Here is a 16,533-nt window from a genome sequence, read left to right as displayed (position 1 = left end):
TCAAACAACCGATCCCTAAATACAAAAGACAAACACAGAAAATTAGGCAGAACCAACCCATGCTTTTATTTCCATTGCATATAAAAATGTTCATATGAAGATATTGATGTACAGTACTATCCCATAGGCTGTTAAGAGGCTAGGAAACATTGAAATTCATTTGCAGTGTTCACTGGCCATTCTACTGACATACCCCAAAAAATAAAGCAAAAAAATGATTCTAGATTTCATGTAGTTTTAGAATCCCTTTTTTATATGGTTTGAAACAAAAAGCAATCAAAATCCTTTGGACCAGGGCTGCTAAAATCTACAGTTTTTGTGTCAAAAAGGAGGCTCTGTTCATCTTTGAAAAAGAATCTCCCCTTTCACTGAACAAAAAAAAAAAAAAAATCGCCTGCTTCTACGGCTGGGCATTAATGGAATGGAAAAAAGCTACAAGGGTGTCGCACTAGAGAACGCAGTTCCAATTTGGGTTCTAAATGGCCACAAAGCACAAATGGTATTTTGTAGAAGGCATTTATTTAGGCTCGTGTGCGTCACTGCCGTGCTGTCAATACAAGCAGTGGTTTCCAATGATTTTCTCAAGTCACTCTAGTAGGCCAAGATTTAGAGATCACTTTTTTGTTATATTATGGATATCAACAAAAATTGGACTTTGGGTGTCTTGAGGATCTCACTGGAAACCACTTAGTACCAAGGACAGGCACCCCCATCACTACTGCACTTTTATTCACTAAGCACCTGCTTTACTTGCACAGAGGTTGGGGGATAAGCAGTGATTTCAAAGCCTGGAGTCTTTAATAAAAAATAGTTGGGTTTTTATATGATTTTTATCTAATTACAGTTAATTCTCAATTATTTGCCTAAGTACAGTTGCTTAAATAATATCTAGGATACATTTATCACAAATGCATATTATAGTGCATCTATAGTTCCCTGTACAGCAATATAGATAAATTAAATTTAAAAAAAAAATTGCTTTGGATTTTAGAACACAAGCATTAGTGTTATCTTAAAGAAACATTACGATGTTCTGAGTTTTCTATACATGCAGAAGAACAGCTATAAAGGGAACACGTATTCTCCTTGCTAGATATTTACTAACATCATACAATGTGATGTATTTAATTCATATTATGTATTATATATTTAATACTCATTAATATGATAGTGCTGTGAGCTGACATCTTGCTTTAAAGCATATTTCAACTGCTGTAGCTTAAGTATTTTTAACACAGCTTAAATAAATAATAAATAAAATAAGGTGTTGCACCATCAGCAACCTGATAGTTATTACATTATTTTACATGTAGCACAGCAGAGGCATCCACTGGGTCAGCTAAAATCAAGATTTCTGCTATTATAATCATAATATTGGCAGCCTTATGATTATATTATATAAGCTAATAGTCAGTTACATTTATAATCATATAAAATTATAGAAATCAGTTAAAATTTAGCTTTGAAAATATACCATATACACTAAACAGTGTTAACTGGGACAAAAATGCCACATTTTTGGTAGCACAAATTCATATTTTCTTCATTTACAGAGCTGTCAAGGTAACAGTGTAACAGATGCTGTACCCCCATTTTATGAAGGTTGTTAGCACTGTAATTTTATATTAACTTGTAATATTTTGGGTTATCTCCCTAGTTTCCATTGCTGTGTATATGAAGCATAACTCGCCATCTATTCTACGTTAAAGTGTTACTTGCCTTTCCCTTTATCTCTGTTGTGTATTGGCTATTGCTGTATGTGAGAGATTAGTTTGGTGCCAATGGCCTCTGTGAAATCCACTGCCATGTGTGTTAAATAGGTTAGCCAGTTCCTGGGTTTGTCAATTTCCCCACCCATGGTAAAGTGGCTACTATGCCCAGTCCCAATAATCTTCCTAAAATTGGGGTCCAGCACAGTTACAAAACTGTTTTGATACCTTTAGCAGCCCAACTTATTCACAGGACAAGGCAATCATTCAAGCTAATCGCACTCGCTATCGGAGAAATTATCAGACTCAAAGACATCTAGGGTTGTGAAAAGTTATGAGACCATTTTGTAGGAAATGGCATCACATAAGTCTAACGGCTTTTTCCCCACACCAGTACATCAGTATCCATTTTTTGCCACAAGAAGGATTAGAAGAATGAACTGGTCACAAAATCACTGGACACAGAATATGCCAGCTTTGATTTTATCCTTTATAATGGATATTGCCATACTGGTCCAAGAAAGGAAAAAAGCTTTAAGAAGTTTGTGACGCCTTTTAGTGGAGTAAAATCAGGACCTCAGATTAAATCTGTAGAAGGACCTGTGAGGTCTGAAAAGCTTATATCACTATATAATTATCTATAATTGGGTATCACAAAGGCCCAACAGCTCCATACTATGGTTAAAATAGGCTACATATGACATGACAGTCTTGTTTTGTCAACTATGAGGGAAAAATGTATTTTTAGAAGTGCATGAATGAAGGCAAGTAAAATAAAACTTGGAATGCCCAGCCTTCTCTCAACATTCTCTCTTCTAAATGCAGCAAAACACGAAAAATATACTTTTAAGTTAAGGCACAGCCCTGGGACCAAAGACCTGCAGCTTTTAAATTTATATCATTTTTTTTGAATTTTTTTCCTTCAATTTTTCCATAAAGATGCTCTACAGTGACATATCATACAGAATAAGAAAAAAAATAATAAAACATGTACAGGGAGTAAATATACAGAATATTCATTGTCTCACCAAGAGCTTCAAGATATAGGAACACCACCCGTTACAGATGATGTCATAATAAGAACTGGTAATTTACAATTAACATTATCGTATGTACATTACAATAAATACATGGTTGTAAACAGAGACGAACAAGACTGTATTACAGGTGAGGTCATTTGGTGAGAATAAAAAGAAATGCATGGCACAAAGTAATGACAAAATAAATAGGCTTCTAAAACAGGAATTGACACTTTCTGTAAATCCATTTCAAGTTTTTCCTCTTTCACTAAGCACAAATTACTGTACCTACTGTACAATCCCCATCACAGAATGACAAGCGATGATGTAATAAAAAAAAAAAAAACACAGTTGAGAAAGGATACTGTTTGGCAACTAAAGTTTAGCCGTACAGCATGTAGACTTTGCATTGAACTATGTTGTGATAATATACATATTAAAATGTATAAAGACACTTAAAGGATTTACCCATTGGAGCATCAGAGGACCATGTGACATGTCAAAATCCACTGCTGCTCAAATGGATGAAGTAGCATACAAGACTACAATTTGGCAAAAAATATATTTAAAAAAATTCATAACTAAAAAAAATTAAAAAAAGAGCGAGAGAATGAATGGATTGTACAGTGCATTAGATCCCTGGATTTACAAAACAATGTCTACATGTTGATTGTCTATGGATTATGAATTTCTCATGGTTTTTTTTTTTTTATCATTTTTTTTTATTTAAATGTGGTGGCATGTTGCTTAATATGGTGTGATTTCCATTAGTGCAGTTGTTAACCCTTTCAGGTCAAATCTTTATTTTTGGAAATAATATTGCTTTATATTTAATTGTTACATTCCAGGCACTCCATGGGTAGGAGGACAATATGAAGAAACTTAGCATGTCTGGTACAGCTGCTGGAGGGTAGACCCCCCACTACAAATGAAGTATGGTGAAGATTCACAAAAAACACAAATAAGTGACACTTAAGGCTAAGCCAAAGGCTGAAGACCTTTGTAAAGAACTTTCTTTTTAAAAAAATAAAAATTATTTTGCTTCCTCCCCCCTCATCCGTTTCCCGTAATATTTTGGCCAATGTATACACAAAACATTAGTCTGCATGCAACTAAATGCAGTTGTATGAGTTACAGATGCCCATAAGCATCAGTTTCACTGTGCTAAATGATTCGAACCGTGTATACGTAACTGCTATTGAGAAATAGGGTTTAAATACTACCACTGGATATCTATTTTAAATTGATGCAGAATTTACTATGTGTTTGTTTGTTTTTTTGGTTTACTGAGAAATTTACACGTACGAGGAAGTGAAGGGCTCCTCGATAAATGTTATTCAAGAGTTCATATATAACCGGTAACAATTGAAACTGAAATATCTGGTAGTAGCGAGCCTGTAAAGTACAACCCCAGATATTTACCTTGAAGAACCTAGTACCAACTTCCTAGCGGTATTGCACAAAGGCCAATTCGAATAAAAGAATAATATACAAAGCTTTGAGGCATCCTGACGATTTAGTACAAATCCTGGCTCTTGTGTTGGTACGCTAAGACTAAATCAACACAAAAGATTCACTGTATGGGCCAACATAAGACACAATACACTGATTCATATTATTCATGCTTTGTTGTAAAAGAACAATTTCTATGGGGAAATTGCTACTTTTGAAAAAAACTGTCCAAATCAAGGAGTTGACCTTCCAATATAGTTTGGGAAAGTGCCCTATTATTTAAAAGAGGAATTAAAAAAAAAAAAAATCTATGCTGTAATGAAAGGGTTTCCTGCAAGACGGTGTCTTTAAGAAAGGTTCAAGCGTATAAAAGAATGGAACTCTACACAGTTCAATTAATTGCTATGAAATTCTAAGGTGCAAATCAATTCAGAACCAGAAGCAGTCATCCAGTGTAGCACAATAATTGTACTGAAAACTTGCAAGTTACTCTTTGGGGAAAAAAATAATATTAATAATCAGTGGTGGATGAATTTCCAAACGTACTTTCTTTAAATAGAATACCTCAATATATTTAATAAAAGTAAGCTCTACAAAAAAATCTCTTGTTTTACATATGATACAAAACGCGGAGAGCACGACAACTCTCAAAAGAGCTGCGTGCTCATGTTTTTATTTTTTGTTTCAGTCATTTTATCAGGAAGACTTAAAATTAGAAAATTATGTAATTTCCACAGCTCATCATCCTGATGCTTTGCGCCCATCCATGACGCGTCCTGCCAATAATATTCCTCTACTTTACACTGCAAAGAATGCACTCCATACTGGTGGTTCTTGATGATGCCATCGATCTTTCAGACCCAGAAGCAAGCTAAAACTCAGTGTTTCAGTTTTGTTTTCCTCTAAACACTTGCTCTCCACGGAAAGCTCTTTGGAGCTCTTTAGTTGTTTCGCCAACAATTTCCTCAGATATGCTTTCCAAAGCCGTAGAAATGGATTTCTGGTAAATATTCCTGAGTGCCAAACTAAGCAAATTATGTCTGTTTTGATCAACAAACATCCTGGCAGATGAAAGTGAGGTGTGACCATGGTTGTGGCATATTTCATGCACTTTGGAAACCATTTTTTGAACAAACAAAAATGAACCAAAAACAAAGTAAAGGACGGTCAAAACAAAGCTTTCACGCTGTTACGTGTCGGGGGAATGCCCCCCTTCTAGTGTGCTAGGTTCAGTTTGACTTTCGTCTTCTTCCACTTGGTCATCCAGTGGAATTTCAGTAGATTCTGAATCCTGCGTACAAAGTGTTTTTGAGTCACTACAGCTGGTGTCTTCTTCCACCTGACTACCACTGTCTTTTTCGGTGTCCGATTCCCCATCTTCTTCCAGCGTTAGTTCAAACTGGAATTTTTCGGTTTGGCCTTGTCTACCTTCCTCCTGCTCCTCAGGGGCAGGAGACGGACTTTGAGGAATTGTGCTCTGGTACCATTCACGATTGTCTTCCAATGTATCCAAAATATCCTGGGCATCAGGATGAACAAGGTCTGCCCAGGTCTCCCACAAAGGATGAACAATGTAGTCTATGAAGCCAACCTAGGGAAAAAAAATGAGAAGAATGAACAAAGGATGCATTTAGTTCACTTTAAACTTAAACACAAAAGTAACTAAACATACTGCACTTGTCCAAGGAGAAATTTCTGTGAAGGGTTTGGAGTAATGTTTCTGATGCATTTAGTTACAAAACTGATACATTCAGAAGAACAGGTGGAACAGCACCCTTAATGTTCTTGGTTCTGTGTGTGAGACGGAATCCTGACTACAATTATGTTAACTGTGAAGGTATTTCAAGTAGCAGCTGCTCAATCGTAACTTCTTGGAGCCTTTAAAACGCAGAGGTGTCTGACGTTGACCGAATATATAAACGTATAACGCAAATAACCTCTATTAAAAAGTTAAACGTTCTACTAAATACCTGTGATTTTTCAACAGACGCATTGTGCTTATCACACATGGGGCTGATCTCCATCCCCCGTTCCCTTTCCCGGTCTCCTTGTCTGAAGAACTCCTCCATGATCCTGTCCGTCCAGTGCCGGTAAAGCTGCAGAGGCTTGGTTGGATTGCTTAGATCTGCACAATGCACCATGTTCTGCAGGACCTGAAATAGACATAAAAACATTGCGAATGATCACCCGCTGCGTTATTACACAGGAGGCAGAAGGCTTCTTTTTCATTTACACTTTGGTGTAGCTGTGAAGTGAAGTCTGGAAGATTCGTGGCGTGCAGGATTTACATCACAAGATAAATAAGGAAACAGTATAGCATTAACCCAATTTCTCTGCTTCTCTGCCAGTGGCTTGGATGTCTGAACTCGCATTAAGTAATGGGCGTTGGGTAACACGCTCTCATCTGGTGTATAAACGACGCACAATATTTATTATTTACCTGAATCCTGTCTGAGTAGTTATCGAGTAGGAGGACTCCCGAGCTTGTCACCTTCTTAGTCTCCACCATTGTTTTCAGATCAGCCAGTAGATTCATATGCTTTGACATGTCCGTTGCAAGCACCTAGGAGAAGGAACATAATGCTTTTGATAAAGAAATGTGAAATACAAAACTCCCACCACCCTTGGACAACCAGATGCAGTATATTAGCATATACAGTATTCATACTGTTCCAATATAAACATGTCAATTATAGAGATGGCTGGGGTGACAGGAGTGGCAGTCCTGAGTGCAGCCACCGGGAGGTACACCCCCCCCCCCCCATAACATGTTTACCAATGTCAGTTCTGAGAAGTGGAAATGTATTATATTGAATTGAGTCTATGGTATTCTATGTAGGAATAACATTAAAATATAGGTGCCAAGTAGAGTGGGCTGCACGGGGATTTCTTCCCATGACCAGAAAAACACTTTTTTTTCTTCTGCCTCCAGTAAAAGTACCAAATTTAGACTATAATCTCCTTAGGGCAGATATTCATATATCCTCAATTGTCAGATCTTGTGTAGCATTAGTAAAACTGTCAGCATTCTACCCAAAAAGCCATCCATAAAAAACGCCACAGACAGCAGTCACTGTAACAAGGGGAAACAACGCAGCACCAAGAATAAACCCAGAAGTAGGCCAGATAAAGTCTCATGGTCTACAAGGAAAACAGGCCTAGAAATGAACAATTCATTGAATCAACACATGGTGCTTCTAATCATCAGTAACCAGCAAAGTCAGCAGAAGCAGAGACGGGGGGCAATTATATATTAAACGTTCCCAAAATTGAAACCTTCAAGAGAATCCAAAAATGCAACAAGGAATCTTCATTGGAGCACCAAAGGGTTAAAAGATACGTTCAAGGAAAACAGGAAAATCTATAAGAGTCCTGCAACGTTCTCAGCTGCCTCATTTCACGTTAACTCTATTTAAAACCCTGAGAAATGTTCCTGTGAAGGTGGATAAAATAAGGTCTTATTCTTTTTTAATTTGTCACACCTTACTGCGCGAACGCAGAAGCGGGGGGGTTACAGTTCAGTCAAACTAATACGGCAGGTTCTGAGGAACGCTAAGGCTGACATCAAAAGCTTCCTCACGTCTTTAGTTGCCAAAGGCCCTAGTAAATGGACTGGAGCAGATACGTTTAACCCCTGATACGATAGCATGTTGAATAAATAACAAAAATAGAGAAAAAGGGAATCTGATAATGGCACTTACGATGTCAATAACCATTTTCCTTAGTGATTGTCTCTGCTTTTTGGTCAAGTTCTGGAAAATGTCACAGTTCTCCTCTTGCAACAGCTTGAAACCTACAGCTAGATGGTGATTCTCCAGCACGGATGAGTCGTTGTACATCAAGGCCAATTCCGAATCTGGAAGCAAAATCATTGCTCTTTAACATAAAAACCAATGCAGGACTTTTTTTTTTTTTTTAAATGATTAATGCTAATTAAAGGCTGATTACTTGATTGCTAAGATCTCAAATCTCAATAAAGCAGCATGAGACAGTAGCTGCATCGTTTGGTTTTTTAAGTGATGTCATACGTTACGTTATGTTTATTTATAGAGCACATTAGGCTCCATCGCGTTTACGACAAATTTACAATGTTTTCATATTAGATGGTGAGCTCTTTGTATCTGTTTCACCCATATAGCACATTGTTAAACCTGTTCGGAGACCAGCTCTCAAGACTAAATAGCTTCTTGCGGCCCAATCTATCCAGAAAACGATTCACCTAAAACCTCACACTTTAACACGGCGTAATTAACCCCTTCAATTGCTAAAAGGGGCCAAAGCTTATATGCCGGCCATCATACAAGTCAATGTATTATTAGGAAAACGCAATCCCTTCTTGGCATGAAGTAGACGTTAAGACTGGGTGGGGGGGATGGGGAGAGTCGGTGTGACAGTGTCTTCTCTGACAATCAAGCACATTTATTTTTAGATTCATGCACAAGACACACGAGGCTTTCCAGAGCACAGAGGGTGCGTTACAAAATCTCCTCTATTGCAGGCAGTGACGTATCCCGGCCCAGAGCAGAAGGTCCGGAGGGGCCAAGCAGGTCCTCCTGGTACAAAACTAGAGGGCAGATCATCCTCTTGGGCGATTGGGCCCGTCCAAGTCCCACTGAACAATGAGCCGATTACAAGGGGGATCTTCAATCTCCCCAACCAACCTATTTATTAATGCTATGCACTGACTGCACCGGCTCAGAACAGCCTCCGTAAAAAGGTGGCGCTGTTTGCCTTTAAGACACGGTGGGACATGTCGTCATAGCCTTGCGCACTGTTTTTGAAAGGTGTGCGGCGATCCGGCCACTCTGTGTGCTGCCCTGGGTCGAGTCTAGGGCAGCCCCAAGGGTAAATATACCCCCGGGAGGGCTAGAAAGGGGGCACTGGCTCACGACGGGCTCTGATCTGATGATTTTGGGATAAATTTTTTTCCCCTAGGTGATTTGCTTGTGAATCCACATATAACCCCCGTGTATAAATGACTAACACTACCGGGCTCTCCAGCTATGCTGGCCCTCTCGGAGGAAGGTAACCACCCCTACCTACATGCTTCTCGGCTTTACATGTAAAAAACAACTCCCATATGCATTTACCAGGACACCACGGGTAGAGTGGACCTGAAAGACATTTCTAATGCTTTATTGCCAAAGCAGCGGAAACAGCACCTTTAAGCAAATGTAATTACTTGTGCTCTGTGTTTATGTGACATTGAGACAGAAACACACCTGTCTAGTACAATCAGGAACAAAGCGACGGTGACAGATGGTGGTTAAAATAAATGCTTGTACTATATGATAAATATTGCATAGGTGTTATTACATTGAAAGCAGCTCAATCACGTTCACTCGTCTCCTGTAAGGCCATGGCGCCTTAGTAGTAACAATCCCAGGTCCGGTCTCAGAAATGCATGTTACAGACTACTGGCGGTACTGCCCCGATCGACATAATACTCCTTGTGAAAATGTGTTGCACACAATTGCATTATTTTGTCATCTGTTTAGATCACTGCACTCGCCTACGGGTTGGATACTTTTTGTAGATGGCTTTGTTGTAGGACTGCTCTGGCACTGAAACGGAGGACAGTCCTCACACACAGAAATCCAGATTACAGGCAAGCCTAGAACCCAAATATCCATTCTGACTTGCTACGATGAGTAAAGAGCTACAGTAAGGCCATTACACCATCAATGGAGACATCTAATATCTATTTTCTGGATTTGAGCAGGTTAAACCTTTTCTTTAATGATCGTCCAGAGTACACAAATTAGTCACATGTACCATCCTCTCAATGACTTTCTCCCCCCCGTTTGCTGAGGGACGATTCATCAGACTGATTTTACACTCTCGGGCGTCCCTTTGGTTACGAAGCATATCGTGAAACCACCGTGATTATATCCATGTGGAGAGAACAGTGAATGTCACATGTCTAGATTCGGCCATACATAGTTCTAGGTAACAATAGAAACTCTCAGCTTTCCAACATTTCAGGTTCTTATCGCTTACTTGTGTTGATGAGAAACTGGTTGGAAACTCCAGGGTGATCAACATCGTGTATTGCACTGGCAAATATTGCAGCAAGAATTTCAAGATCTGTGAAGACTGCCTACACGGAAAAAAAAATAACAAAACATCAGAGGGGTTAAAAAGTCACCCGGTTTAAAACCGAGTGGATGTATAATCAGGGACAAATATGAAATTCCAGGGACCGGGCCTTCCAGAGACATCAAGGAGTCTATATTGTTGTCATTACATTTTATTTCTAGAGAGCCAGTAGATCCTGTAACGTTCTACATGTGTCTAAAAGAGGGATCCAGAGCGTTTCGTGTACGTCTCGTACCCTATAAAGGAATGTGAGGCTAGGGATCTGACATGGCGGCTGCGGAAACATTTAAAACCCAAGTTTAACCGATACTAAAGCTACTACTGTACATCAAAGCACTTGAGGTTTTATGACAACCACAGAGTTTTGGATACCAAAATCCATACCTCCAAAGCCGGGGTGGATAGCAGCACGTGGGTAGACTGTGCGACATCTGCAGCATGTATGTTATTATGATAAGCCACGTCCGCGTGGTAGTGATCTTCTAGAGTCATTAGGTACGTAACTAAAGTGTCTACTGGAATTTTAAAGGTCTTCAACAGATCTCGTTCCTGTAGGAGAACAATAAAAAGATTATTATTGGATGACAAAAAAAACCATTGATAAATTGAATAAAATATATATATTTTTAAATATGTGCATACTATATACAATATATATATATATATATATACACATACATACATATATTCATATGCATACAAAGCAGTCCAGTCATAATTTGTATTAATTATTTTCACTAACACCAACCTGAAAAATTGTGTGTATGACGACTGTAAGAGGTCGGTTTCCAGAATAGTCCGCCACTTTAAAAATATTAAGGCCCCATTTGTTCACATCTTCAAGTTCCTAGGAAGGATAAAGAGATCAAAACAACAATTAAAGGAAAGGTTCAAGAATGAACAAAATATTCTTTTTTCCTCCATATGGCAATACACAGCCTGGAACATTCTCTATGCCGTCGCTTGATATTTCTAGACACATGCAGTGTGTGGGAAGATGAATTAATTACCATTCTGTGATTACAGAACTCTACTCTGGCAGCTCTACTGCCAAAAGTATAAATATTAACAAAAATAGATGATGTATGTGTACAGCTAAAGCATGGCAGAGAACGTTTACTGAAAACGATTCCCCCAAAATAGGTCTTCAACAGCGAGAGTGAATGAGGACTGGGGTCATACTGGCCAAGATAGCCTCTTCTAGTTTGGCTTTACTGGCGTAGTTGTTGACTTCTGTGGGCTACTACAGGATACTCTTGGTGGTGGCTCTTGTGTTTATTTTTGGCTGGGAATGGGTCCTCTTCCGCTATTCACTATACACGGGTAGCCTTTTCTAGGTATGTTTTATTTCTGCTCCTGCTTATTTTTGCTCATTTTGGATGCCGCAAGGGACTAACCGGTAGATCCAGTCCCTTGGTTGTCTGCAGATTTATCAGAATTATTATTTGGTCTAGATCTTTAAGTGTGTTCATGTGACATATATGACTACTTTCAGCGCTGATGTTAACGGAGGAAACACACGTGTGCTACATGTTATATATCACCATGCGGTTTCTCACCTTGGCTAGACACTCCTCGTTTTCACTTTTTACTCCAAACCTGGGGATGCTTGAATTTGTCAAACTGGAACTGTGCATTAGTTTTTTCACCCCACTGATCTGAGACATAGGCCTCTTCTTTTTCTCCTTTTCTTTTTGGGATGGTGTTGGCATCTCCACTTCATGCTGCTTATCTGAACAACAGGACACAAAAATACATCAACAACACATAGTGATCGGCAGAAAACGGGTGTTATTCCACAGATTCCAAAAGGAGCTTTCCTGGTGCAACGTTGGAAAGGTTATTGCCATAGCAACGAATGTTCAGATGCTCCTGCTGCTACGATGATTCCATTGTTTGCTATGGTGATGGGACCGCTTTCCAACCCCCCCCCCCCGAATCGCTATTTAACCGTAATCCCCAATGTTTCGATCTATATGAGAAAGGGGAACCCAACGGCCCACATGCATTTATTTCAAGACCAGGCAGCAATGTGATTCTATCTTATAACATCAATACCATGATACAAAAACATTACATATATTACATACACCACCTTTATGGAGCACCTATAATGGCATCGTGCTGCATTTAATCATATAGATTACGACTATAAAGCACACAGCAGGTGACCCGGCCTCTCCCTTACTGTCACGCGGTGTATGATCTCATGGATTAATAACTGAAGGAAGGGAATATTATTGTGCGCGGTTGATGGCTAGATGGCAGTCTGTCAATGGAATAATACACTGAGAGAAAGTGTGTATTATTCTCTTTGTGTAAGCGTGTGTGCACAGAGGGGAGAAGCCGCTCTCTGCCCGACGGCAGCATCTGGACACCACGCAGAAGGCCATGTTCCTCCAGATATTCATTCTCTGTTAGATGCACACGGTTCAAACGGATCAAAGAGGGAAAATCCTAATTGGGGCTGTCAGAGCAGTTCATGCAGAAGCAGGAAAATGCCAGAAAAATATTGCTTTTGTCGCTGCACATCATGGGATTTCCCCCTTGCTTTCCAATAAAAAAAAAACCTAGTTAAGCTGAAGGTAGGATCATTTATCATGGTCTATTGATGCACAAACCGTCCTTTTTCCATGGAAAATATTTTTTTTATTTTTTTTTTTTTAATAAAGCACGGCTCCATTCTACAGGCGGCTCATACTAACGGAAAACATGTATAGTCTGCCTTTACATTATAAAATTAACACGTAACAAATACGTCTTCGATATGTAGACCGAGATGCGATTCAAGACGGTAAGGGCAGCTTGTCCTTGGGTCTCACTCACAGTCAGAGTCCTCGGGAAGCATTAAAACAAGCCGATAACTGCAGTATTGCATTCTGCTGCATGGCCATGGAGGCTAGAGGACTTACTATGAGGACTAATTAAAATTCTTTTGAAGATCTGAGATACCCTTTAGTGGAATTAGGACTGAATTTAGTAAGAACATGTAGATGTTCAAAGGTACCTTCTATAGATATAACCATGCATTTGAAGACAGGAGCCCTGAGGTCTTCAAAGGTTCTAGTTATACAAATATGGTGGCTTAAGATACTATCTTCTATGGGAGCAATGCATCCATAGCTTTTTTACATTCATTTATATAGAGCTAGCGCTGTTCCAATCAGTGTCGGTAGAATACATTTAAAATCACAAACAATAACAAAGTGGTACAAAAGGAGAAGAGAGCCCTGCCCTTATGAGCTTACAATCTAGTCGATTCTAAGCTCGTTTCCATACAGAAGCTTCGAGGGTCCAAAGCACTGCTAATTTAGTAATAATAGCATAGGGCACCCAAGATGTGCAAAGTTACAGACCCCAACGGTTCTCAAAAGCCAAACGCTGGCTGAGGGTGAGAGGAGTTACTTGGATTCCTGTCGGCTAACCCAGCTACACAACCTGTGGGCTTCTTGGGATGTCTAAGTCCAAAGGGTGGCCGGACAGAAATGGTATAAACAACTGATAAGAGTAGCAGTTTAGGAGATTGGGTTTGTAGGAGATGAGATTAGTAAAAATAACGAGGTAGATAGGAGCTCACATTGGATCATCATTATCTTTTATATAGCACCATCATATTCCATAGCGCTGTACAATGGGATCATAATGTTTATAAAACACACATTGTGCGCAGATATATGTATAAAATTTGTGTTATTGCACAAAATCTAGGTGTGTCTAAATACATCTTCCATTACATCCTTCTTAAACCATGTGTCACAAACCCAGCTCTTTCTCCTTGAGACTTTCTATTCCACCCCAGGGAAATTTCTCAGCGGAAGTGCAGGGAGATCCCAAAAGCTCCATGCTGCCGGGTATAATCCCATCTCGGGCCTGTTTATGGGTTTACGGGCTGCCTGTTTATCGTGTGTTGGCTGCCGAAGCATCACTTCACCGCCATATGCTCGGGGTCATAGAACAGAGCGCTCAGGAAAAAAAAAATCACGGTGAGAAAATTAACCTTTGGGAAGAAAAACACACTCCTCCCTTCACCGCGCACGATGCGTGCTGCTGTGAAATAAACCACAATGGCGCTAAAGATTCCTCACATCCTTTCGGATCCTACGAATATTAACCAATTAAGCGCCAGAGGGGAAGAGCATATCATTGGATTAATAGGCAGCAGGTGAAAGTGGAATGGCTGTGAAATGAAGAATTGCTTCCCGATTGCAGCAGCTCACGTGAATTCTCTTAAAAAAGGGCAGATGTTTAACTAGTCTAATGCTCCAGAGAGCTGAAAGTGTTAATCCATGATGCTAACTCATTGTCTTGGATATGTAGGCTCTGCACAGCAACCATCAAACACATCCATGCATTGGGGATCACTGGGACGCCAATTAGGGAAAACTAAAGGAGCTTCTCTAAAGCCATAATCCGCAGGCGTCTCTGCCTGTCCAGCTCACAGCTCAGTTTATATAACGCAGACACATCTGGAGAGGGCCGGGAGAAATGCTGCAAATTACCGGCCTTACCTAAGAACGTATTGGAGATGTATTCTGAAACTTGATTGCCGGATCGGCTCATCTCAGACAGGTGGGTCAGCTCTCGGTTGAGCATTCTTTTGAACTGTAAAAGAAAATAAAAACAAATATATTAGGAGCCATAATTTTGCCATATATGACACATTGCACAAATGACATCAGCAACATTTGTGAGGAACCCTATATGATCAGTAACCTGTTGCCGTATTCTTACACAGAGGTGCAACGATCACACGATTTGGAAACCGCGAGACTGGACACTGTCCAGACCTGGCACTAACATGTAAACATGCTCAGCACCTGCATAGGGTTGCCACTGGACTGAGGGACCCACCTGTGCATGTCCTATACCACGCCGACCATAACGCATCTTAGTTTGAGTAGACGCTCGCGGGACAAACTCACCCCTCAGTTTATGCCGGGCCTACTGATCATTTCCCATGAAACCGTGCCGGGACAATATACTAAAAACCCATTACAGAGATCAAAACTCTACAACTACGATGAGATTGGTCCTTCAGACGTTTAGAGTTAAATACGGATTTGGCCTGTACGTTAATATAAGCCTTGGAGGTGTCAAACCAAGGCAAGCACAAGTTATCATTTAGAATGGCACGGTCTTACACACCGCTCTGACATATTCTACTAAAAGATAACTTTAAGGCTGTTAATTAGCTGGAGGATAATTCTTTGCAATTCTGTTAAACCTGGAAAAAAAATTAATGGGCCAACTTTGATCATAGAGGGCCCTCAACACCTGAGTTGAGAACAATTGCCTAAAAAGGGTCATCCCATGGACTTTTCCCCTTTAAGAATAGAAGTGCGTGAAGTGCTGTATATAGTAATGCAGTTTAGTATTAAAGAGAACTTGGTTTTATTTTAATTTGTCCCAAAAACATCTTGGGACAGACCTGTAGACCTTGAGGCCGCCATAGCTGTCAATCATAAGGTATTTTGGGTGACTTCTCCTGCTGAAACGCCACGTTGAGCTGATTCTTAGCACCAATACTAAAGTCCTGTCTGTCTTATGAAGTCCTTTCCTCCATAGTCATTTGTGAGTTAAAAGGTGCCTCTGGGCGATTAAGACCAAGTCATTCCATTGTTTGCCACAAGGCAGTATAACAACGATTTGTTTGTGTGGGAAACTGGCCTATGATACCAGAGCTAGCACACACATACAAGACAAGTATGCAGCTGTCTAAAACATTAAGTGAAAACTAGAATTGTTTTCGACCGAAAACACTATTTTTAAAAGAGAGGCAAGCCAGATTATTCAAGGAAAAAATTTGTTTAAAGAGTTCCTAAAATTAGATTATGCTACTGTATATGAAGTGAAAAGGCACTTTTTTGCAGGTAATTGTGATTTCTAATATATAAAAAAGGTTTGAAACTCTGCTCCCCGAGTACACTGCTGCCCAATTAAAATTCCTTTTCTATCTCCCTTGCCTGTTAATCCTCCAATTATTTAACCGAAGTCCCTTAAGTGTGTTGCCCGTGAGATGGTATTACCAACACCCCACGTACTTTGCCGAGACACTACTGACCGCCCCTTCTCATTCTGTCACAATCCCTCTATAACGTTCTCATCATCAGAACACAAATTCCTGGCCAGAACCATCACAGGTTCAACCTTCCATTATTCGGTGTTCATTTCACTAATCTACCTGCACCATATTAATTCGAAATCAGAATCGGTTATAATAGGTGTCAGTAGATTCAACCCATTTAGTCTGCCCG

The 16,533-nt window shown here is 39.8% G+C and overlaps 1 protein-coding gene across 1 annotated transcript in view; it reads right to left on the bottom strand.

Annotated features, from left to right (window-relative positions):
- Nucleotides 1-5,369: 5,369 nt before the first annotated feature.
- The window catches only part of LOC149285527 (3',5'-cyclic-AMP phosphodiesterase 4D-like), a 161,502-nt gene continuing 150,338 nt past the window's right edge, over nucleotides 5,370-16,533 (bottom strand). The window contains exons 7-15 of the mRNA XM_089495281.1: nucleotides 14,788-14,881; nucleotides 11,839-12,011; nucleotides 11,028-11,126; nucleotides 10,664-10,828; nucleotides 10,181-10,280; nucleotides 7,882-8,036; nucleotides 6,621-6,743; nucleotides 6,151-6,333; nucleotides 5,370-5,771 (exon numbers count right to left, since the gene is read on the bottom strand). Of these exons, the coding sequence (XP_089351407.1) occupies nucleotides 5,370-5,771; nucleotides 6,151-6,333; nucleotides 6,621-6,743; nucleotides 7,882-8,036; nucleotides 10,181-10,280; nucleotides 10,664-10,828; nucleotides 11,028-11,126; nucleotides 11,839-12,011; nucleotides 14,788-14,881 (1,494 nt within the window). The remainder of the gene's footprint in view (nucleotides 5,772-6,150; nucleotides 6,334-6,620; nucleotides 6,744-7,881; nucleotides 8,037-10,180; nucleotides 10,281-10,663; nucleotides 10,829-11,027; nucleotides 11,127-11,838; nucleotides 12,012-14,787; nucleotides 14,882-16,533) is intronic.

The sequence above is a fragment of the Sceloporus occidentalis genome, unplaced genomic scaffold, assembly GCF_023333645.1.
Source record: "Sceloporus occidentalis isolate IW3139 unplaced genomic scaffold, rSceOcc1.0.p SCAF_78, whole genome shotgun sequence".
Classification (NCBI taxonomy): Eukaryota; Metazoa; Chordata; class Lepidosauria; order Squamata; family Phrynosomatidae; genus Sceloporus; species Sceloporus occidentalis.
The sequence above is the reverse complement of the archived record's forward strand: the minus strand, read 5'-3'. Positions and strand labels throughout refer to the sequence as shown.